Source organism: Pristiophorus japonicus, chromosome 24 (genome assembly GCF_044704955.1).
Source record: "Pristiophorus japonicus isolate sPriJap1 chromosome 24, sPriJap1.hap1, whole genome shotgun sequence".
NCBI lineage: Eukaryota > Metazoa > Chordata > Chondrichthyes > Pristiophoridae > Pristiophorus > Pristiophorus japonicus.
In genome coordinates this window covers 20,774,868-20,799,831 of record NC_092000.1, presented here as the reverse complement: position 1 = coordinate 20,799,831, position 24,964 = coordinate 20,774,868, and the positions used below count along the sequence as shown (strand labels likewise).

At 47.9% G+C, this 24,964-nt stretch overlaps 1 protein-coding gene across 1 annotated transcript; it reads right to left on the bottom strand.

Moving 5' to 3' along the window:
• Window positions 1-211: 211 nt before the first annotated feature.
• Window positions 212-23,139, bottom strand: LOC139237774 (adhesion G protein-coupled receptor E3-like). The gene is made up of 7 exons (XM_070866959.1): window positions 22,981-23,139; window positions 19,894-20,091; window positions 15,703-15,935; window positions 12,977-13,043; window positions 12,106-12,197; window positions 1,259-1,427; window positions 212-367 (listed from the first exon to the last, which is right to left on the bottom strand). Exons 1-7 carry the CDS (start codon window positions 23,137-23,139, stop codon window positions 212-214), a joined length of 1,074 nt encoding a protein of 357 aa, XP_070723060.1.
• Between the last annotated feature and the right edge of the window lie 1,825 nt (window positions 23,140-24,964).

Genomic DNA, 24,964 nt, shown 5'->3' with positions numbered 1-24,964 from the left:
GTGGAGGCCCATCAAAGGACCTGCGGAGCTTGTGAAGAAGCCATGTAGCGCTGCCGATCCCGCCCGCGTCGCACCCCGGACACCACCCCAACCGCCCGATGTTGCGCTCCACTTCCTGTGACAGGCGGTAACCCGAATTGCGCAGCCGTAACGGGATGCAGGAAGTCCCGCCCTGACTTGCTACCGCCCCCAAATGGGGCGTAACCCAATTTCACCCCTGTGGTTCGATGATTCTCAGACTCAGTGATGTCAGCCAAGACCCTCTCACCGACATGGCTGTTGTTGTGGTGACTTTTTTCGCTGGTGAAGCCGACATGCCCTTTGCCCTGCACGTCGTTGCAAACCATTTCCGGTACTCAGCCCTCACCTTAAGGCAAGATACAACATGAAATCAGTACTCTGGCGATATGTGTCCGAATGAGAACAATTAGAACTCACATTGTATTTGGGCTTAATGCTCAATACCTCCAATACCATGCCTACGTTCACAGCCTATGTCTCCCACCTAAAGAGCAGCCACTCAAACAAGGGACTAGAGATGGCTCATGGAACCAACCGCCAGGACCTATCAGCTCTGTCAGCAGAGGGATAAAGAAGAAAGGACATCGGTTCCACAAGATGGTACCTGTCCCATCAGCTCACAACAGTCACTTTGTGATCGGACGAGAAGATATAAGACCACACCTGGAGTACTGCGTACAGTTTTAGTTTTCTTATTTAAGGAGGGATATGCCTGCATTGGAGACAGTTCAGAGAAGGCTCACCAGGTTGATTCCTGAGATGAAGGGGTTGTCTTATGAAGAAAGGTTGAGCAGATTGGACCTATACTCATTGGAGTTTAGAAGAATGAGAGGTGATTTTATTGAATCGTATAAGATTCTGAAGGGGCTTGACAGGGTAGATGCAGAGATGTTTCCCCTCATGGGGAATCTAGAACTAGGGGGCATAGTTTCAGAATAAGGGGTCGCCCATTTAAAACGGAGGTGAGGAGCAATTTCTTCTCTCAGAGGGTGGTGAATCTTTGGAATTCTCTACCCCAGAGAGTTGTGGAGGCTGGATCATTGAATATATTTAAGGTGGAGACAGACAGATTTTTGAATGATAAGAGAGTCAACCGTTATGGGGAGTAGGCAGGGAAGTGGAGTTGAGGCCAAGATCAGATCAGCCATGATCTTATTGAATGGCGGAGCAGGCTCGAGAGGCCGAATGGCCGACTCCTGCTGCATTTCTTATGTTCTTATGTTCTTCTGTTTCCTACCTTGGGATTTAACACACAGAGGATGATGAAGATAAAGGTGCCCTGGAAACTGTTGACGATGATGAATAAATAGGCCATCACCCCGGCTTTATCCTGAAACTGGAACAATCCAAAAATCCAAGTACAACCCAAGATAAACACCTGCGCAATGGCTTTAAACATCAGCATCCTGCAACAAAGAGAGACGGTGAGATGCAGACTGTTTTGTTTAATATTCATTCCTGGGATGTGGGTGTCACTGGCAAGGCCGGCATTTATTGCCCATCCCTAATCACCCTTGAGAAGGTGATGGTGCGCTACCTTCGTGAACTAAAGAGGGCAGTTAAGAGTCAACCACATTGCTGTGGATCTGGAGTCACATATAGGCCCAGATCGGGTAAGGGTGGCAGATTATCTTCCTAAAGACAGTAGTGAACCAGATGGGTTTTTACAACAATCCAGTAGTTTCATGGTCACCATTACTGACGTTAGCAATACTGAGAGTAGCAAGGACACGAGGAGGACCTCAATGGCCATCACCAAGACTGGCTCGTTAGTGCCACCACTGACCGAACTGGCCGAGCCCTAAGCACTCGGCTTACGGCATGTGGTGAGAGAACCAAAGTGAGGGAATAACCTGTTTGACCTTGTCCTCACCAATCTACCTGTCTCAGATGGGTCGGGGCCCAGAAGAGGCGGGAATTCAGGGCCCAGGGGCAGCACGGGCCAGCCCACACTGCAATATGTGTGCGCACTGGGTCTGTGCAGCAGAGCTTGGTCTCCAGTCGTCTCGGTTAACCCTTGCCACTGCACCAAGACCTTGCTCTGTCGAGCCCGTGTGGTGGCTGGTGTGCAACGGCCACCACACGTTAAAAAAATCCACACAGAGGCATCTTCCACCCTTTGATATGTAGTTCCGGATCTGGAATATTAGGTCCTTCATGGAAACACCTGTGAACTCATCCCTTTTTTGGTGTGGAAGTGGGTCATCCTCGATACGAGGGATTGCCTAATACTAATACTACACTGTAGGAGAGATCACCGCACCGTCCTTGTGGAGACAAAGTCCCGTCTTCACGCTGAGGACACCCTCCATCATGTCATATGGCACCACCACCGTGCTGAGTGGGATAGAATAAGTACAGAATAAAAACAGAAAATCTTGGAAATCTCAGCGGGTCAGGCAGCATCTGTGGAGAGGAAGCAGAGTTAACGTTTCAGGTCGATGACCCTTCGTCAGAACCGGAGATTGTTCAGAAAGAACAGATTCTTAACAAGCACTGAAAGGGGGAGGGTTGGAACGAGCAAAAGGGAAGGTCTGTGATAGGTTGGAAGACAGGAGAGATTAGAGAGACAAAAGGGACGATGCCCAAATTCAAATGTTAATAACAGGAGTTAGAAAAAACATTAGTTGAGATAGGGTGTGAATGGTGGGATAATGACCAACTGCCATTAGAGACAAGGAGAAAAAAAGCAAGAAACAGGCTCTGAGGGGCAAGGGGGCAAAAGGGAGCCAACGATTACATAAAAACATAAGAAATAGGAGCAGGAGCAGGCCATACGGCCCCTCGAGCCTGCTCCGCCATTTAATAGAATCATGGCTAATCTGATCATGGACTCAGCTCCACTTCCCCGCCCACTCCCCATAACTCCTTATTCCCTTATTGGTTAAGAAAATGTCTCTCTCTGTCTTAAATTTATTCAATGTCCCGGCTTCTACCGCTCTCTGGGGCAGAGAATTCCACAGATTTACAACCCTCTGAGAAAAGAAATTTCTCCTCATCTCAGTTTTAAATGGGCGGACCTTTATTCTAAGATTATACCCCCTCGTTCTAGTCTCCCCTATCAGTGGAAACATTCTCTCTGTATCCACCTTGTCAAGCCCCCTCATAATCTTATACATTTCAATAAGATCACTTCTGAATTCCAATGAGTCGAGACCCAACCTACTCAACCTTTCCTCATAGGTCAACCCCTTCAGCTCCGGAATCAACCGAGTGAACCTTCTCTGAACTGCCCCCAAAGCAAATATATCCTTTCGTAAATATGGAAACCGAAACTACACGCAGTATTGCAGGTGTGGCCTCACCAATACTCTGTATAGCTGTAGCAAGACTTTCCTGCTTTTATGCTCCATCCCCTTTGCAATAAAGGCCAAGATTCCATTGGCCTTCCTGATCACTTGCTGTACCTGCATACTAACCTTTTTTGTTTCATGCACAAGTACCCCCAGGTCCCACTATACTGCAGCACTTTGCAATTTTTCAATTTAAATATTAACTTGCTCTTTGATTTTTTCTTCCAAAGTGCATGCCCTCACACTTTCCAACATCATACTCAATCTCCCAAATTTTTGCCCACTCACTTCGCCTGTCTATGTCCTTTTGCAGATTTTTTGTGTCCTCCTCACACATTGCTTTTTCTCCCATCTTTATATCATTAGCAAACTTTGCTACGTTACACTCGGTCCCTTCTTCCAAGTCGTTAATATAGATTGTACATAGTTGGGGTCCCAGCACTGACCCCTGCAGCAGCCCACTAGTTACTGATTGCCAATCCGAGAATGAACCATTTATCCCGACTCTCTGTTTTCTGTTCGTTAGCCAATCCTCTATCCATGCTAATATATTACCCCCAACCCTGTGAACTTTTATCTTGTGCAGTAACTTTTTCTGTGGTACCTTGTCAAATGTCTGTTGGAAGTCCAAATACACCACATCCACTGGTTCCTCTTTATCTACCCTGTTCGTTACATCCTCAAAGAATTCCAGCAAATTTGTCAAACATGACTTCTCCTTCATAAATCCATGCTGACTCTGCCTGCCCGGATTATGCTTTTCCAAATGTCCTGCTACTACTTCTTTAATAATGGACTCCATATTTTCCCAACCACAGATGTTAGGCTAACTGGTCTATAGTTTCCTGCTTTTTGTCTGCCTCCTTTTTTAAAAGGGGGTGTTGCATTTGCAGTTTTCCAATCTGCTGGGACCTCCCCAGAATCCAGGGAATTTTGGTAAATTACAACCAGTGCATCTGCTATCCCTGCCGCTACTTCTCTTAAGACCCGAGGATGCAAGCCATCAGGTCCAGGGAATTTATCTGCCTTTAGTCCCATTATCTTACTGAGTACCACCTCCTTAGTGACTGTGATTGTGTTAAGTTTCTCCCCTCCTATAGCCCGTTGACTATCTACTGTTGGGATATTTTTAGTGTCCTCTACCGTAAAGACTGATACAAAATATTTGTTCAGAGTTTCTGCTATCTCCATGTTCCACATTACTAATTCCCGGTCTCGTCCTCTAAGGGACCAACATTTACTTTAGCCACTCTTCTTTTTTATATACCTATAGAAACTCTTGCTATCTCTTTTTATATTTTGTGCTAGTTTACTTTCATAGTCTATCTTCCCTTTCTTAATAATTTTTTTAGTAATTCTTTACTGGCTTTTAAAAGCTTCCTAATCTTCTGTCCTCCCAATAGTTTTGGCCACATTGTATGCCCTTGATTTTAATTGGATACATCCTTTATTTCTTTAGTTAGCCACGGATGGCTATCTTTTCTCTTACACCCTTTCCTCCTCACTGGAATATATTTTTCTTGAGAGTTGTGAAATATCTCCTTAAATGTACACCACTGTTCATCATTAGCAGTGGTTATGCTCTGAAATTTTTTAACTCGATGTTGAGTGCAGAAGGCTGTAAAGTGCCTAAACGAAAAATGAGGTGCTGTTCCTCGAGCTTGCGTTGAGCTTCGTTGGAACAGTGCAGGATTACGAAGACAGAGAGGTCAGAGTGGGAATGCAGTGGAGAATTAAAGTGGCAGGTGACCGGAAGCTCAGGGTCACACTTGCGGATTGAACGAAGGTGCTTTGCAATGCTGTCACCCAATCTACGTTTAGAATAAGAACAGATCTAGCATCTAGAAAATGGGCATCCATGAGGTGTTTTGGGCCATCAGCAGCAGCATAATTATATGCCGTCACAATCCGTAACTCATGGCCCAACATATTCCTCACTCTACCACGACCATCAAGCCAGAGACCAACCCTTATGCAAGAGCATGCTGGGCAGCAGCACCGACCTGCTGAAGGTACACTACAGGACTACATACACGCTAAACAGTGGAAGCAACATGCTCTAGACAGAACCAAGCGATGCTACACCCAATGGATCAGATCAAAGCTCTGCAACCGTGCCATATCAAGTCATCAATGGTGGTGGGCAATTAAACAACTAATGGGAGAAGATGGCTTCATGTACATCCCCATCATCGACAATGGCAGAGCCAGCAAGTGAGTACAAACAAGGCTGAAGTATTTGCAACCATCTTCAGCCAGAGGTGCTCAGTGGATGATCCAACTTGGCCTCCTCCTGAGGTCCCCACCCTCATAGTTACCAGTCTTCAGCCAATTTGATTTAATCTGTATGTTATTTAAAAAAGACTGAGTGTTCTGGACACGGCAAAGGCTATGGGTACCAATAGCATCCTAGCTGTATTGCTAAAGACCTGTGCTCCAGAACTAGCCACACCATAGCTAAGCTGTTCCATTACAGTGACAACACTGGCATCTACCAACAATATGGACAATTGCCAAGTGTCCTGTGCAGTATAAGCAGGACAAATTCAATCCGGCCAATTACCGCCCCATCAGCCTACTCTCAATCTTCAGCAAAGTGATGGAAGGTGTTTTCAACAGTGCTATCAAGTGGCACTTACTCACCAATAACCTGCTCACCGATGCCAGGACCGCTCGGCTCGAGACCTCATTACAGCCTTGATCCAAACATGGACAAAAGAGCTGAATTCCAGAGGTGAGGTGAGAGTGACTGCCCTTGATATCAAGGCTGCATTTGACCGAGTATGGCACCAAGGAGCCTTAGTGAAACTGAAATCAATGGGGATCAGGGGGGAAACTCTCCACTGACTGCAGTCATACCTTGCACAAAGAAAGATGGTTGTGGTGGTTGGAGGCCAATCATCTCAGTCCAAGAACATCGCTGCAGGGGTTCCTCAGGGCAGTGACACCGGTCCAACCACCTTCAGCTGCTTTATCAATGATCTTCTCTCCATCAAAGGGTCAAAAGTGGGGATGCTCGCTGATGATTGTGCAGTGTTCAGTTCCATTTGCAATTCCTCAGATAATAAAAATAATCCATGCTCATATGTAGGAAAGCATGGACAAGAGCCAGGCTTGGGCTGGTAAATGGCAAGTAACATTCACATCACACAAGTGACTTGTAATGACCATCTTCAACAAGCGAGGGCCTACCCACTGAGGCACTGTGTGGTGTGCCTTGAATGAGGTTAGTGATACAGGGTATCTCTGACAGTGCAGCACTCTTTCAGTACTGTCATAGAAACATAGAAACATAGAAAATAGATGCAGGAGTAGGCCATTAGCCCCTTCGAGCCTGCAGCGCCATTCAATGAGTTCATGGCTGAACATGCAACTTCAGTACCCACTTCCTGCTTTCTCGCCATACCCATTGATCCCCCGAGTAGTAAGGACTACATCTAACTCCTTTTTGAATATATTTAGTGAATTGGCCTCAACTACTTTCTGTGGTAGAGAATTCCACAGGTTCACCACTCTCTGGGTGAAGAAGTTTCTCCTCATCTCGGTCCTAAATGGCTTACCCGTTATCCTTAGACTGTGACCCCTGGTTCTGGACTTCCCCAACATTGGGAAGATTCTTCATGCATCTAACCTGTCGAAACCCGTCAGAATTTTAAACGTTTCTATGAGATCCCCTCTCATTCTTCTGAACTCCAGTGAATACAAGCCCAGTTGATCCAATCTTTCTTGATATGTCAGTCCCGCCATCCCGGGAATCAGTCTGGTGAATCTTCGCTGCACTCCCTCAATAGCAAGAATGTCCTTCCTCAAGTTAGGAGACCAAAACTGTACACAATACTCCAGGTGTACAATTGTAGTAACACCTCTCTGCCCCTGTACTCAAATCCCCTCGCTATGAAGGCCAACATGCCATTTGCTTTCTTAACCCCCTGCTGTACCTGCATGCAAACCTTCAATGACTGATGTACCATGACACCCAGGTCTCGTTGCACCTCCCCTTTTCCTAATCTGTCACCATTCAGATAATAGTCTGTCTCTCTGTTTTTACCACCAAAGTGGATAACCTCACATTTATCCACACTATACTTCATCTGTCATGCATTTGTCCACTCACCTAACCTATCCAAGTCACTCTGCAGCCTCATAGCATCCTCCTCGCAGCTCACACTGCCACCCAACTAAGTGTCATCCGCAAATTTGGAGGTACTACATTTAATCCCCTCGTCTATAAATCATTAATGTACAATGTAAACAGCTGGGGCCCCAGCACAGAACCTTGCGGTACCCCACTAGTCACTGCCTGCTATTCTGAAAAGTACCCATTTACTCCTACTCTTTGCATCCTGTCTGCCAACCAGTTCTCAATCCACGCCAGCACACTACCCCCAATCCCATGTGCTTTAACTTTGCACATTAATCTCTTGTGTGGGACCTTGTCGAAAGCCTTCTGAAAGTCCAAATACACCACATCAACTGGTTCTCCCTTGTCCACTCTCCTGGAAACATCCTCAAAAAATTCCAGAAGATTTGTCAAGCATGATTTCCCTTTCACAAATCCATGCTGACTTGGACCTATCATGTCACTTCTTTCCAAATGCGTTGCTATGACATCCTTAATAATTGATTCCATCATTTTACCCACTACCGATGTCAGGCTGACCGGTCTATAATTCCCTGTTTTCTCTCTCCCTCCTTTTTTAAAAAGTGGTGTTACATTGGCTACCCTCCACTCCATAGGAACTGATCCAGAGTCTATGGAATGTTGGAAAATGACTGTCAATGCATCCGCTATTTCCAAGGCCACCTCCTTAAGTACTCTGGGATGCAGTCCATCAGGCCCTGGGGATTTATCGGCTTTCAATCCCATCAATTTCCCCAACACAATTTCCTGACTAATAAGGATTTCCCTCAGTTCCTCTTTCCGACTAGACCCTCTGACCCCTTGTTTGTGTCCTCCTGAGTGAATACCGAACCAAAGTAGTTGTTCAATTGGTCTGCCATTTCTTTGTTCCCCGTTATGATTTCCCCTGATTCTGACTGCAGGGGACTTACATTTGTCTTTACTAACCTTTTTCTCTTTACATATCTATAGAAGCTTTTGCAGTCCGTCTTAATGTTCCCTGCAAGCTTCCTCTCGTACTCTATTTTCCCTACCCTAATCAAACCCTTTGTCCTCCTCTGCTGAGTGTCCTTGAGTATCAATCTGGATTATGGGCTCAAGGATTAAAACTTAAACCCATACCCTTCTGACTCAGAGACAAGACTGCTACCACTGAGCTAAGGCAAATTAAACCTTGGCCTTTGGCTTATGGAACTCTGGCCTTTCACCTCGGGACACCGACCTTTCACCTTTGCGACTTGGGTTCAAGTTGAGCCCAAGACACAGGAGGAAAATCTTCTGACTACTTACTGTGAGGCCCTGTCATGAAATGAGCTGTGGCAATCTCTGCTGTTCCCAGTGGATATGGTCGACCACATAAGATGTACAGCAAAATTCTAAAAGGACAAAGAGTGTTAAAAAAACAAGCCTGAAGGCTTTGTGTCTTAATGCAAGGAGTATCCGCAATAAGGTGGATGAATTAACTGTGCAAATAGATGTTAACAAATATGATGTGATTGGGATTACGGAGACGTGGCTCCAGGATGATCAGGGCTGGGAACTCAACATCCAGGGGTATTCAACATTCAGGAAGGATAGAATAAAAGGAAAAGGAGGTGGGGTAGCATTGCTGGTTAAAGAGGAGATTAAAGCAATAGTTAGGAAAGACATTAGCTTGGATGATGTGGAATCTATATGGGTAGAGCTGCAGAACACCAAAGGGCAAAAAACTTTAGTGGGAGTTGTGTACAGACCTCCAAACAGTAGTAGTGATGTTGGGGAGGGCATCAAACAGGAAATTAGGGGTGCATGCAATAAAGGTGCAGCAGTTATAATGGGTGACTTTAATATGCACATAGATTGGGCTAGCCAAACTGGAAGCAATACGGTGGAGGAGGATTTCTTGGAGTGCATAAGGGATGGTTTTCTAGACCAATATGTCGAGGAACCAACTAGGGGGGAGGCCATCTTAGACTGGGTGTTGTGTAATGAGAGAGGACTAATTAGCAATCTTGTTGTGCGAGGCCCCTTGGGGAAGAGTGACCATAATATGGTGGAATTCTGCATTAGGATGGAGAATGATACAGTTAATTCAGAGACCATGGTCCAGAACTTAAAGAAGGGTAACTTTGAAGGTATGAGGCGTGAATTGGCTAGGATAGATTAGCGAATGATACTTAAGGGATTGACTGTGGATGGACAATGGCAGACATTTAGAGACCGCATGGATGAACGACAACAATTGTACATTCCTGTCTGGCATAAAAATAAAAAAGGGAAGGTGGCTCAACCGTGGCTATCTAGGGAAATCAGGGATAGTATTAAAGCCAAGGAAGTGGCATACAAATTGGCCAGAAATAGCAGCGAACCCGGGGACTGGGAGAAATTTAGAACTCAGCAGAGGAGGACAAAGGGTTTGATTAGGGCAGGGAAAATGGAGTACGAGAAGAAGCTTGCAGGGAACATTAAGGCGGATTGCAAAAGTTTCTATAGATATGTAAAGAGAAAAAGGTTATTAAAGACAAACGTAGGTCCCCTGCAGTCAGAATCAGGGGAAGTCATAACGGGGAACAAAGAAATGGCAGACCAATTGAACAAGTACTTTGGTTCAGTATTCACTAAGGAGGATACAAACAACCTTCCGGATATAAAAGGGGTCAGAGAGTCTAGTAAGGAGGAGGAACTGAGGGAAATCTTTATTAGTCGGGAAATTGTGTTGGGGAAATTGATGGGATTGAAGGCCGATAAATCCCCAGGGCCTGATGGACTGCATCCCAGAGTACTTAAGGAGGTGGACTTGGAAATAGCGGATGCATTGACAGTCATTTTCCAACATTCCATTGACTCTGGATCAGTTCCTATCGAGTGGAGGGTAGCCAATGTAACCCCACTTTTTAAAAAAGGAGGGAGAGAGAAAACAGGGAATTATAGACCGGTCAGCCTGACCTCAGTAGTGGGTAAAATGATGGAATCAATTATTAAGGATGTCATAGCAGCGCATTTGGAAAATGGTGACATGATAGGTCCAAGTCAGCATGGATTTGTGAAAGGGAAATCAAGCTTGACAAATCTTCTGGAATTTTTTGAGGATGTTTCCAGTAAAGTGGACAAAGGAGAACCAGTTGATGTGGTATATTTGGATTTTCAGAAGGCTTTCGACAAGGTCCCACACAAGAGATTAATGTGCAAAGTTAAAGCACATGGGATTGGGGGTAGTGTGCTGATGTGGATTGAGAACTGGTTGTCAGACAGGAAGCAAAGAGTAGGAGTAAATATGGACTTTTCAGAATGGCAGGCAGTGACTAGTGGGGTACCGCAAGGTTCTGTGCTGGGGCCCCAGCTGTTTACATTGTATATTAATGATTTAGACGAGGGGATTAAATGTAGTATCTCCAAATTTGCGGATGACACTAAGTTGGGTGGCAGTGTGAGCTGCGAGGAGGATGCTATGAGGCTGCAGAGTGACTTGGATAGGTTAGGTGAGTGGGCAAATGCATGGCAGATGAAGTTTAATGTGGATAAATGTGAGGTTATCCACTTTGGTGGTAAAAACAGAGAGACAGACTATTATCTGAATGGTGACAGATTAGGAAAAGGGAAGGTGCAACGAGACCTGGGTGTCATGGTACATCAGTCATTGAAGGTTGGCATGCAGGTACAGCAGGCGGTTAAGAAAGCAAATGGCATGTTGGCCTTCATAGCGAGGGGATTTGAGTACAGGGGCAGGGAGGTGTTGCTACAGTTGTACAGGGCCTTGGTGAGGCCACACCTGGAGTATTGTGTACAGTTTTGGTCTCCTAACTTGAGGAAGGACATTCTTGCTATTGAGGGAGTGCAGCGAAGATTCACCAGACTGATTCCCGGGATGGTGGGACTGACCTATCAAGAAAGACTGGATCAACTGGGCTTGTATTCACTGGAGTTCAGAAGAATGAGAGGGGACCTCATAGAAACGTTTAAAATTCTAACGGGTTTAGACAGGTTAGATGCAGGAAGAATCTTCCCAATGTTGGGGAAGTCCAGAACCAGGGGTCACAGTCTAAGGATAAGGGGTAAGCCATTTAGGACCGAGATGAGGAGAAACTTCTTCACCCAGAGAGTGGTGAACCTGTGGAATTCTCTACCACAGAAAGTAGTTGAGGCCAATTCACTAAATATATTCAAAAGGGAATTAGATGAAGTCCTTACTACTCGGGGGATCAATGGGTATGGCGAGAAAGCAGGAAGTGGGTACTGAAGTTTCATGTTCAGCCATGAACTCATTGAATGGCGGTGCAGGCTAGAAGGGCTGAATGGCCTGCTCCTGCACCTAGTTTATATGTTTCTATGTTTCTATGGTGCTGGATTGGCAAACGCATTCACAGCCCTGTGACTCTGGTGTTTCAGTGTCGATTTATTCCTGCGGTCTGATCTGCAGACTGACCTTATTGACCAGGCTTCAAATTTGTGGCCCGCTTTTAATCTTTTCCTTTAAATAATGTTCACCTTTTAGATGTACCTACGTAAAGCTTATAAAATCAGATAGAGCCATTCGGACTATTGTGCCTGTGCCGGCTCGGCGAAAGATCAATCCAATTAGTCCCACTCCCCCCGCTCTTTCCCCACTGCCCTGCACATTTTCAATTTCTATAAACTTCCAAATATTTATCAGATCCAGAGTTTTCTGCAAAGTCCTAGAGGGGTGACACTCACCTCGTGTCCTGAAGTTTAGACACTTGAGTGTCACGCTTAGAAACTTCTTTTTTCAATATCCAGAGTATTACGAGGAACAGAAGTGTGTTGACCTGCGGAAGATTTGAAGATGTGTTGGCTGATCGTCAACAAGTTCTGATGGATTGTATCTGGAATCAGCCCCTCGTTAACTCTTCAATTCCTGACATTCACAACCAGATATGCTGGGCCTTCACGGCAACAATTTTTCCTTTTTTCTTCTCTAAGGGCACTGGTTTGTGATGCAATGGGAGGAAAATTCTGTGGGGCAGGGGAGAGAGGCTGTGCGGGAGCGAGGCTGTGGGGGGGGAGAGCGATTGTCGGGGGGAGTGAGGTTGTCGGGGGGAGAGAGGTTGTGGGAGGAGAAAGGCTGTGGGGGGTGAGAGGCTGTGGGGGGAGAGAGGTTGTGGGGGGAGAGAGGTTGTGGGAGGAGAAAGGCTGTGGGGGGAGAGAGGCTGTGGCCGGGGGGGGAGGCTGTGGGGGTGGGGGGAGAGGTTGTGGGGGGAGAAGCTGTGGGGGGGAGAGAGACTCTGGGGAGAGGAGAGGCTGTCGGCGGGCCGGGGGGGGAAGAGGCTGTCGGGGGGGGGGGGAGAGACTGTGAGGGGAGAGGCGCTGTGGGGGGAGAGAGGCTGTGGGGGGGGGAGGCAGAGAATGGCTGTGGGGGGTTAGAGAGAGGCTGTGGGGGGAGAGACCATGGGGTACAGATGAGGGGCAATTTGCTTATTACTGTAACTGGGGTGAAGTTAGATACACAAACAGAGCAGGAGTTTACTGCACATTTCACACATAATCATGTGATGCAACGTGTCACAAATAAAACCCCAGAATCTGGATATGGACGGTATATAATTACCGCGATTATCAGGCACACGGGCCCCAGGAAACTACAGATCAATCCGCTGTCTGTGGAGATCCAGCAGCTGGAAGTTAAGAGGAGAAAGTGAATGTTCTGGATCGCTGAGGGGCACATGAGAGCGCAAACCGCCAATCGCAGGAGATTCATCCCGCAGGAATATTCTCAAACCCCGCTCACTGATTGGATAATAAAATGTCCCGTGTGCTGGCCGCTCACAGATCGACATTGAGGTGACATTCAGCCCTCAGTAAGTGCCAACATTAATAAGTCCCGGGTGACAGTTTCTCAGGAACATACCAAGCGCAGAGAGCGATATAAAACCAGGGGCAGAGTCCGTGGGTCCGGAGTGGCTTTGGAACCCGTTGCCCCTGGTTATCTGTGGGGCCTGCGCTGTGGTGCATGGGGCTCATCCGGCTTTCAGGTGAAACATTAAACCAAGGCTCTGTCTGCCCTCAATGGTGACGTAAAAGATCCTATGGCACTATCTCAAAGAAGAGATGGGGAATTCTCAATGAAATGTATAACATTCTTGGAGGGCTTGACAGGGTAGAACTGAGAGGTTGTTTCCCCCTGGCTGGAGAGTCCAGAACCAGGGGTCACAGTCTCAGGATAAGGGGTCGGACATTTAGGACTGAGATGAGGAGAAATTTCTTCACTCAGAGGGTGGTGAACCTTTGGAATTCTCTGCCCCATAGGGCTGTGGATGCTCAGCTGTTGAGTGTATTCAATGCTGAGATAGATAGATTTTTGGACTCTGGGGGAATCAAGGGATATTATGAGGATCAGGCGGGAAAATGGAATCAAGGTAGCTCAGCCATGGTATTATTGAATGGTGGAGCAGGCTCGAGGAGTGAATGGCCAACTCCTGCTCCTAATTCTTAAGTTCTTATGTCCTAGCCAATATTTATGCCTCAACCAACATCACTAAAGCATGGCGATACAGGAATAGAGAGGCCTGGGTGTGTATATACAAAAGTCTCTGACGGCAGCAGGACCAGTTGAGAAGGCCATTAAAAAAGAATACAGGATCATTGGCTTTATTAATAGAAGCATCGAGTACAAAAGCAAGGAAGTTATGCTAAACCTTAGTAAATCACTGGTTAGGCCTCAGTTGGACTATTGTGTCCAATTCTGGGCACCGCACTTTAGGAAGGATATCAACATCTTGGAGAGGGTGTAGAAAAGATTTACTAGAATGCGACCAGAATGATGAGGGACTTTAGTTATATGGAGGGACTGGAGAAGCTGGGGTTGTTCGCCTTAGAGCAGAGAAAGTTAAGAGAAGATTTGACAGAGGTGTTCAAAATTATGAATGGTTTTGATAGAGTAAATAGGAGAAACTGTTCCCAGTGGCAGAACGGTCGGTAACCAGAGGACACAGGTTTAAGGTGATTGGCAAAAGAACAAGAGGTGACAAGAGGAATCTGACGGGACTGGACAGGTTAGATGCGGGTAGATTGTTCCCGATGTTGGGGAAGTCCAGAACCAGGGGACACAGTCTTAGGATAAGGGGTAGGCCATTTAGGACTGAGATGAGGAGAAACCTCTTCACTCAGAGAGTTGTTAATCTGTGGAATTCCCTGCCGCAGAGAGTTGTTGATGCCAGTTCATTGGATATATTCAAGAGGGAGTTAGATATGGCCCTTACGGCTAAAGGGATCAAGGGGTATGGAGAGAAAGCAGGAAAGGGGTACTGAGGGAATGATCAGCCATGATCTTATCGAATGGTGGTGCAGGCTCGAAGGGCCGAATGGCCTACTCCTGCACCTATTTTCTATGTTTCTATGTTTATTTTTACACAGCAAGTTGTTGTAATCTAGAATCCTCTTTCAAAGAGTGGGCCTCCTTCTGTGCTGTGTCATTCTAAGGAAGGACATACTTGCATTGGAAGCTGTTCAGAGACGGTTCATAAAGTTGATTCCGGAGATGAGGGGGTTGACTTATGAAGATAGGTTGAGTCGGTTGGGCCTCTACTCATTAGAGTTCAGAAGAATGAGAGGTGATCTTATTGAAACATGAGATAATGAGGGGGCTCGACAAGGTGGATGCAGAGAGGATATTTCCACTCAAAGGGGAAACTAAAACTAGGAGACATGGTCTTAGAATAAGAGGCCATCCATTTAAAACTGAGATGAGGAGGAATTTCTTCTCTCAGGGGGTTGTAAATCTATGGAATTCTCTTCCCCAGAGAGCTGTGGAGGCTGGGTCATTGAATATATTTAAGGCGGAGATAGACAGATTTTTGAGCGATTAGTGAGTAAAGGGTTATGGGGAGCGGGCAGGGAAGTGGAGCTAAGTCCATGATCCAATCAGCCATGGTCTTATTGAATGGCGGAGCAGGCTCGAGGGGCCAAATGATCCACTCCTGCTCCTATTTCTTATGTTCTTACGTTCTTATGATTTGATGATGCTATAGGTTGGAAGAGGGGAGATGAGAGGAAGAGAGAGGCGAGGTAAGGGAAGGAGACAAGGGGAGGGGAGAGAAGGTAAGGGCCAGAAAGGAGGGGAGGAGAGAGAAGAAGAGAGGAGGGAAAGGAGAGGGACAAGGAGAAGAGAAGACCAGAGGGTCGTTCAGAGGAACATGAACTGTATTATTATTGAGAAAAGGAAGGTTGCAACAGGAGAAAGAAGTTTGGAGTCCACAGGTGAGAGCAGTGACTTAAGTTCAAGTGGAAGGCCACAAAATTCATTGTAAGGCTGGAATAACAGGACACATTACTTACTTTCTGGATGACACATAGCCATCGTGATAGACTGCAGTAGATACGATCACGATTACTGCAGGGACCCCGTAGCCACAGGAGTACATGTACCTCCCAGCTTTCTCTGAGTGGGGAACCCTCAATTGCCTGATATTTCTGACCATGAGGAAGAGCTGGACTCCTTCGAGAAACATCCAGACAAACGCTGCCAGGAAGAAGTAGTGCAAAAACCCCGCCACAATCCCGCACACAACCTGAAACAACAAGAAACAGCATGGGAGCCTTTCGGGAAAAATACAAAAATATGCAGATATTCGCCCGGAGATACACTGAGCCAAGGACTGCAGAAATTGCACGCAGTGGATGATCACTTCAGCACATTTGGGCATATCTGTAGCCGAGGGGCAATGGTTGACACGATAGGCTGAAAACCACAGTCAGTGTTTTACCGCGGCTCGATCCTCCCCTGGTGGATCAGCTGGTTTATCCAGTCAGTAGCCGAGCCACAGGGTCCAGGCCATCTCCAGGTTCCATGGCCAGTCTTGTCGCGTGCACTGATCTCAGCAGGACAGCAGTAGGCTTATTACTTTTATTCTCTTTATTGTAACCTTTCTTTCTTTTCAATACTAATAAGGTTCGTGTTCCTCTGATCTATCCTCTCATTTTCTCTCCTCACCCCCTCTTCCTTCGCTCTTCTCCTTCGCTTCTTCCCTCTCCCCTCCTCTCCTCATTCCTCTCCCCTCCACTCCTCGTCCCTCTCCCCCTCCACTCCTCGTCCCTCTCCCCTCCTTGCCTCGTCCCTCTCCCCTCCACTCCTCGTCCCTCTCCCCTCCACTCCTCGTCCCTCTCCCCTCCACTCCTCGTCCCTCTCCCCCTCCACTCCTCGTCCCTCTCCCCTTCCACTCCTCGTCCCTCTCCCCTTCCACTCCTCGTCCCTCTCCCCTCCACTCCTCGTCCCTCTCCCCTCCACTCCTCGTCCCTCTCCCCTCCACTCCTCGTCCCTCTCCCCTCCACTCCTCGTCCCTCTCCCCTCCACTCCTCGTCCCTCTCCCCCTCCACTCCTCGTCCCTCTCCCCCTCCACTCCTCGTCCCTCTCCCCTCCACTCCTCGTCCCTCTCCCCTCCACTCCTCGTCCCTCTCCCCTCCACTCCTCGTCCCTCTCCCCCTCCACTCCTCGTCCCTCTCCCCTCCACTCCTCATCCCTCTCCCCTCCTCTCCTCGTCCCTCTCACCTCCTCTCCTCGTCCCTCTCCACGCCACTCCTCGTCCCTCTCCCCTCCTTGCCTCGTCCCTCTCCCCTCCACTCCTCGTCCCTCTCCCCTCCACTCCTCGTCCCTCTCCCCTCCACTCCTCGTCCCTCTCCCCCTCCACTCCTCGTCCCTCTCCCCTCCACTCCTCATCCCTCTCCCCTCCTCTCCTCGTCCCTCTCCCCTCCTCTCCTCGTCCCTCTCCACGCCACTCCTCGTCCCTCTCCCCTCCTTGCCTCGTCCCTCTCCCCTCCACTCCTCGTCCCTCTCCCCTCCACTCCTCGTCCCTCTCCCCCTCCACTCCTCGTCCCTCTCCCCTCCACTCCTCATCCCTCTCCCCTCCTCTCCTCGTCCCTCTCCCCTCCTCTCCTCGTCCCTCTCCACGCCACTCCTCGTCCCTCTCCCCTCCTTGCCTCGTCCCTCTCCCCTCCACTCCTCGTCCCTCTCCCCTCCTCGCCTCGTCCCTCTCCCCTCCTCGCCTCGTCCCTCTCCCCTCCACTCCTCGTCCCTCTCCCCCTCCAATCCTCGTCCCTCTCCCCTCCACTCCTCATCCCTCTGCCCCTCCACTCCTCGTCCCTCTCCCCTCCACTCCTCATCCCTCTCCCCTCCACTCCTCGTCCCTCTCCCCTCCACTCCTCGTCCCTCTCCCCTCCACTCCTCGTCCCTCTCCCCTCCTCGCCTCGTCCCTCTCCCTGCCACTCCTCGTCCCTCTCCCCTCCACTCCTCGTCCCTCTCCCCTCCTTGCCTCGTCCCTCTCCACGCCACTCCTCGTCCCTCTCCCCTCCTCTCCTTGTGCTTCCACTTTCCCTCTTCTCCCCTTCTTTCCTCCCCTTCTCTTCTCTCCCCTTCCTCCGGTCTCCTCCACTTACCGCCCCTCCTCTCACTTATCTCCCTGCTTCATCTCTCATCTCCCCTCTCTCCGCTTCCCTTCCTCTTATCTCCCCTCATCTGTTCTCCCCTCCCCTTCCCCTCCTCTCCTCTGTCCTCCCCCCACTTCGCTCCTCTGCCCTTCTCTTCTGCCTTGAAGGCATTGGCTTCCTGAGACAAGTAGCAGTTGCAATGTGGTACTTTTCCCTATTGGTCACTACTCACGTGTGAGCCTTGAGAACAGGGGATCGAAATTGCCCCCCATCGAAAACACAGCGCACTTACCCTGTTTCAACAGTGGATGCGGTGGCCTCATGAGCAAAATTCCGTTTTTTGGCTATTTTATCCTGCGGCCCGGAAGTCGGTCATAATGGGAGCGGAATTGCGGTGGTGAGCAGAAGTTCGCGCACTGGAAGGGCAGAAGTTCGGGGGTGGGCGGAGTGTCCGCCGCTGTCACTCATCGGCGTAGCGCTGATGACGTCATCACGGTGCCGCATCACCACGGTTGTCCCCTTCACTAAAAGGGGAGAGCCGCTGCGATTCTTTACGTTAGGACCACTGGGCCACCAGAGAGGGTTTCGGCCGGGCCAGTGGCCTGGCTACCCAAGAGGGGGCATAATTGTCGGCCCGACCTGGCAGTTGGCCGACAAAAAAAGAAAGATGGCGGCTGCGGCAGTGCGCCCTCCCCTTTAATGTCCAGCCGCACCGCCATTTTAGAAGCACTCTCAGCAAAGTGCACCGGCAGAAAAAGCTGCCGGTGGCACCGAGCGGCAGGAGGAAGATTTTGTCTGCAGAAATTCACGGTCGTGGGGGTAACATTGGCGGTGCACACTCTGATAACACACTTAGGGCGGATCGGCAGCAGCGCAGTGGTAGTGGGGGGAGCGGGTTACCGCCGGGATACCTTGGGAACGGGATTTTCAAAGTGGCAGCCATTCCACAAAAGATCGGAGGCCATTGTACTCTGCAGTGTGGCCGCCGATTTCTGCTGGTAGCAGGCCTTAAGGGAAGGGGCAATTTTGGCCCCTGGGCATGGGGTGAGTGAGCATAAATTAACCCTGTTTTCCACTCCCGATCCTGATCCATTGAGCCATGCTGGAAAGTGCCCGTGTGTGTAGTGGGTGAGATGAAGATAGAATTGTGCACAGTCAAATAACCTACCAACACTCACATTAAAAGTTTACGTGGGAAGAATGGTCACCCAGTGAGAAACTGGAGTCAGCGACAATGTGTAGGATATAATTGGGATATGATCATCGGGTGGGGTCTGCTATGGGGCTTCATCTACTGTTCTAAATACACCAACAGGAACTTGCATTTATACAGCACCTTGAATGAAGTAAAATGTCCGAAGGCGCTTTACAAGAGCTTTATCAAACAAGGATTGACACCGAGCCACATAAGGTGATATTAGAAAGAAGGAAAGACGTCTCAAAGCACTTTACAGCCAATGAAGTACTTTTGGAGTGTAGTCACTGTTGTAATGTAGGAAACGCGGCAGCCAATTTGCGCACAGCAAGCTCCCACAAACAGCAATGTGATAATGACTAGATAATCTGTTTTTGCTGTATTGATTGGAGGGTAAATATTGGCTAGGACACCGGGGATATCTCCCCTGCTCTTCTTCGAAATAGTTCCATGGGATATTTTACTGGTTTAACATCTCATCCGAAAGACGGCACCTCCGACAGTGCAGCACTGCACTGGAGTGTCAGCCTAGATTTTTGTGCTCAAGTGAACCCACAACCTTCTGACACAGGTGACTGGTCACAGAGGTAGGTTTTAAGGAGCGTCTTGAAGGAGGAGAGAGAGTTAGAGAGCCGGATAGGTCTAGGGAGGGAATTCCAAAGCTTCAGGACCAGGCAGCTGACAGCCAGTGGTGGGGTGAAGGAAGTGGGTAAGAGAAAAGTGTTGATGCACATGGATCCAGAAACATGAACACGCAAACATGCACACAAATATACATGTACATGGACACACACAGGCACACCAAATAGCTGCACATGACAGACATTGACGTGTATACACAGACACAGTCAAATATGCTTAGACACGCACACACAATCTTGGGCGTTGCTGGCTGTGGAGAGGTCTCTTACCCTGTTTTCGGTCCTGTTGATCCCCACGATGAACAGCAGCTCTGCCAGAAAGAGACTCGCGCACAGCTGCGTGTGGGTGGCATGTATGGCACTTTTTAAATTGGAGCAGAAGGCAAACGTCACAAAGGTGATTCCAAGACACACCAGCGATACGGGAATCCCAATGAATGTAATTACATTCAAAGCAAGGGAATCGTCCTAGAGAAAGAAAAAACTTGCCTTTATATAGGGCCTTTCTGGACATCCCAAAATGCTCCACAGCTAATGAGGTACTGCTGAAGTAGTCACTGTTATAACATAGGAAACTCAGCAGCCAAAATGTGCACTGCAAGCTCCCACAGACAGCACTGTGATAAATGATCAGATAATCTGTTTTTGGTTGCGTTGGTTGAAGGATAATTGTTGGCCAGTATACATCCCCTGCTCTTCTTCAAATAGTGGCAGAGTGTAGGAGAGGATACAATATAATCAGATCACAGTCTGGCATCGGTAAGGAGCATTGTGGGTTAGTTAGGAGAGGGAGCTAGAGTGAGTGCAGAGAGAGAGTGCAGAGAGAGAGACTGAATTGTGCTGACTATACAGAACAGGCTGCTTGAACAAGAGCAGTCATAAAAACCAAATTAAAAACAACGGGGGTAATTGTAACTAACTGCAGTACTTGCTAAAAGTAATCATAGATAAGTAGAATGCTTAGCTTAGGTGGAACGTATATCACTGGACTAAGATAGAGTCGGAGTCAATGTGCTGCCATGGACACACAGACCCAGGCCTGAAGGACAAGTGTTGAAAAGTGCTCAGCAAAGTAATGTAAGGGAAACATGATACAGAGGGCTGGAGATAAGGGAATTGGACAGAACCAAACTAGGTCAGTCTTGAACAAAGGAATAGCACATGGGGTTCAGGGTTACACCATATCCTGTGACCAAAGTAGGTGTGGTATCGTAACGGTATGATTGTGGAATGCAACATACCCTCGGTGAGACTCAAGACTGAGAACTGCCTGGGGAGTGGTAAGCTCAAACTACCCCAATGGGTATCCTACAGGTGAGTATATAGACACACTGCTTGCATGTACTACTCAGTGTACTGTCTTTAACTAATAAACATCTGTCAGCTATATCACTACCTCATGAACTCTCAAATTTGTTAATTAAATAAAGGATAAGAAGCAGGGACACAGGAGCAAGAGCATTAGTCCTAATCCAATATAAAATCCAATACATAGGATCTTTTACATCCACCTGAGATGGCATATAGAGCCTTGCTATAATGCTTCATATAAATACAACATTTCCAACAGTGCAGCAGTCCCTCAGTACTGAATTCCCTATTGGATTTTTAGTGATTATCTTATATTTATGGCCCCTAGTTTTGGTCTCCACCAGAAGTGGAAACATCTTCTCTACATCTTCCCTATCGAGCCTCTTCAGAATTTTAAAGACCTCTATTAGGTCACCCCTCAGCTGACTTTTTTCTGGAGAAAAGAATCCCAGCCAGTTTGGCCTTTCCTGATAGGTGTATCTTCTCAGTTCTGTGGAAGATTTTCCAGCACATCGCCCACTTTATGTCCTCATTTCCATGAACTACAATCTATAGAACTCCCCATCTCCTTCAGTGTTCACCATCCTATAACCTACAGGCTTTTAAAATCCAATCTTAGTGTCATTTATCACTATTTATTGATTCTCTCCCACTATTTCCAGCCCTGATTCTGTCCTGCACTGCGGGCCTTGATGAGTCCAAATCCCACAATCCAGGAACTTTCATTGCAACACATTGAACAGTTGAACCTCACCCTCACTACAGCATTCAGGGCCTACATTAGCCATCACTGCTGTTAATAACACAAGAACATAAGAATTAGGAGCAGGTGTAGGCCATTCAGCCCCTCGAGCCTGCTCCATCATTCAATGAGATCATGGCTGATCTTCTACCTCAACTCCACTTTTCTGCACTAACCTCATATCCCTTCATTCCCTTAATATTCAAAAATCTTTTGATCTCAGTCTTGAATATACTCAATGACTGAGCCTCCACAGCTTTCTGGGGTAGAGAATTCCAAAGATTCACCACCCTTTGAGTGAAGAAATTTCTCCTCATCTCAGTCCAAAATGGCCGACCCCTTATTCTGAGACTGTGACCCCTGGTTCTGGACTCCTCAGCCAGAGGAAACATCCTCCCTCTTGCCATGAATTCAGTACTAACCATGAAGAATATTGGTGAATAAACATTTGTACCTGGCGTTTGAAAGGAATCAGCAGAGCGAATCTGGAGAGGTGATTACATCGGCACTGGGTCTCCCTTTCATTGGAAGCTCCCACAGTGCACCCGCTGGGAGACCAGTAACTTTTCCCAGCTGCATAATTCCAGTGGACGCAGTGCATTGTCCAATCATGAATAGCCAGCTGTAACCGGTCAAGTAGATGGTGTGTGCACCGCTCAGTGGGGAAAGGCATCGGCCCAGTGTGGTACTGAGCCACACAGAAGGCAATGCCCCAGGCTCCACTCTGGGTCCGTGTTGAATTAGCCCATCTCAGCCCAGGCAGGAGTTGGTGAACTACAACCAGCCTCAGTGTGGTGTGTGAACAATGAGTAGGAGCAGGTCAAAGGTCAGCGGCGATGCTCTCCACCAGCCAATAACCTGCTGACACTGTCTACCTTCACACAGCAGGAACAGATGATGGAGTGAAGGAATGGGAGGCTGTATCCAAGCAAGAGTCAGGATCTTCAAAGAGGAGGGGATAAAACTGAGGAAGGGGGGACAATTTTCACAAACTCTAATGAGAATAAATAAATAATACCCATTTATTTATTTATGCTGCATCATGAATGAGCTGTTTTGTCTCACAGCCGACGCACTGGTCCACATGTCACATACTGTTATGTGACGTAACAAGAAAATTAGCAGGTTAACAGACTCATTCTCAGCCCAGTGGTCTTCCCACTGTTCCACTAAATTGCCTCACTGGGCAGAAATAAAACCCAAAGCTGCTGTTTCACTGCATGAATATCATTGCAAGACTGGGATGGTATCCGTGATCCAATCTGTTACAAGCTGTATACAAACTGGCGCAGCGCGTTACAAACCACTGTGTGCTTGAAAGTGAAGTTCACTGTCGGGTCGAGTCCATGCTTGTCCCTGTTAGTTATCGTGGCTGAAACTACATTTGAGATCAGTCGAAATGGCTTTGGTTTCCCACCGGCGGTGCTGGGGTTGAAAACACTTCCATTCAGGATGGAATCCATGTTCTTGTAGGCGATCAAAGCCACAGCAGCAACATCTGCCCCGGGAGGGAGAGTCAAAGGTTACTAACGCCGGAGTGAAATCCACAGGGGAGGCAATGGCCATAACATACACGTAACTCCTGCTGTGGAACCGGACCAGGTCACGGCCGGCTTCCCGGAAAAGATTGCTGCTAAAAGGGGGAACGGTAAGGTAACTAAAGTCAGAGCTCTATACAAAAGTAAAATACTGTGGATGTTGGAATCTGAAATAAAAACAGAAAATGCTTGAAATCTCAGCGGGTCAGGCAGCATCTGTGGAGAGAGAAACAGAGTTAACGTTTCAGGTTGATGACCCTTCGTCAGAACTGGAGAGTGTTCGAAATGAACAGATTCTTCAGGAGCACTGAAAGGGGGAGGGGAGGAAAGAACAAAAGGGAAGGTCTGTGATAGGGTGGAAGACAGGAGAGATTAGAGAGACAAAGGGGATGAAGGGCCGACTTGAGATGATAATGGCAGAAATTATAAAAAGGTTAGTTTAGGCTGAGTGTGAATGGCAGGATAATTACCAGTTGCCATGGGAATCACAGAGAGAGAGAAAAAATACATCAGAGCATAATGTGGACAGAGGCTAAGGTCTGAAATTGTTGAACTCGATGTTCTCCTTGGATCAGAGAAGACTGAGAGGAAATTTGATCGAGGTTCATAATCATGATGGGTCTGGACAGAGTAGACGGAGAGAAACTGTTCCCATTGGCAGAAGGGTCGAGAACCAGAGGACACAGATTTAAGGTGATTGGCAAAAGAACCAAAGGCAACGTAAGAAAAAATATTTTTACGCAGCGAGTGGTTAGGATCTGGAATGCACTGCCTAAGAGGGGAGGCAAACTCAATCGTGGCTTCCAAAAGAGAGTTGGATAAGTACCTAAAAGAAAAAAAAATTGCAGGGCTACGGAGAGAGGGCAGGGGAGTGGGACTAGCTGAGAGTTGGCACGGCTTCTTCTGTGCTGTAAGCATTCTATGATTCTATGAAATCTTTAAATGCCATTTATATCTCTATGATCGTTTTCCATATTCTCTCCCCCCACTAAATCATTGTGTGGGAAGGGAGACAGGCAACAAGTTCCTGCGGCTCTGCCATTTCCGCTCTGCAACAGTTACCGGAAGATACAAGGCAGCCAACCTGTCAATTAGGCTGGCTGTTGGGTGGGAAAATAAAGAAAGACTTGCATTTATATAGCGCCTTTCATGACCACCGGACGTCTCAAAGCGCTTCACAGCCAATGAAGTGCTTTTGGAGTGAAGTCACTGTTGTAATGTGGGAAACGCGGCAGCCAATTTGCGCACAGCAAGCTCCCACAAACAGCAATGTGTTAATGACCTGATAATCTGTTTTTGTTATGTTGATTGAGGGATAAATATTGGCCCCAGGACACCGGGGATAACACCCCTGTTCTTCTTCGAAATAGTGCCATGGGATCTTTTACATCCACTTGAGAGGGCAGACGGGGCTTCAGTTTAACGTCTCATCCAAAAGACGGCACCTCCAACAGTGCGGCACTCCCTCAGCACTGCACTGGGAGTGCCGGCCTAGATCTATGTGCTCAAGTCCCTGGAGTGGGACTTGAATCCACAACCTTCTGACTCAGAGGCGAGAGTGCTGCCCACTGAGCCACAGCTGACAGGGGTAACTCCCCCTACGCTTCTGCTGCCCTCTCTGGGCCGGACTCCGACTGGTTCCCAAAGGCCATGGTAGACCTCATAACCCTCCATGTGGGGAACGATGGTTACAGGCCTGTGAGCAACCCCCCTCTATCGCCCCACCCCTTGGAACTCGAACGCCGCTTCC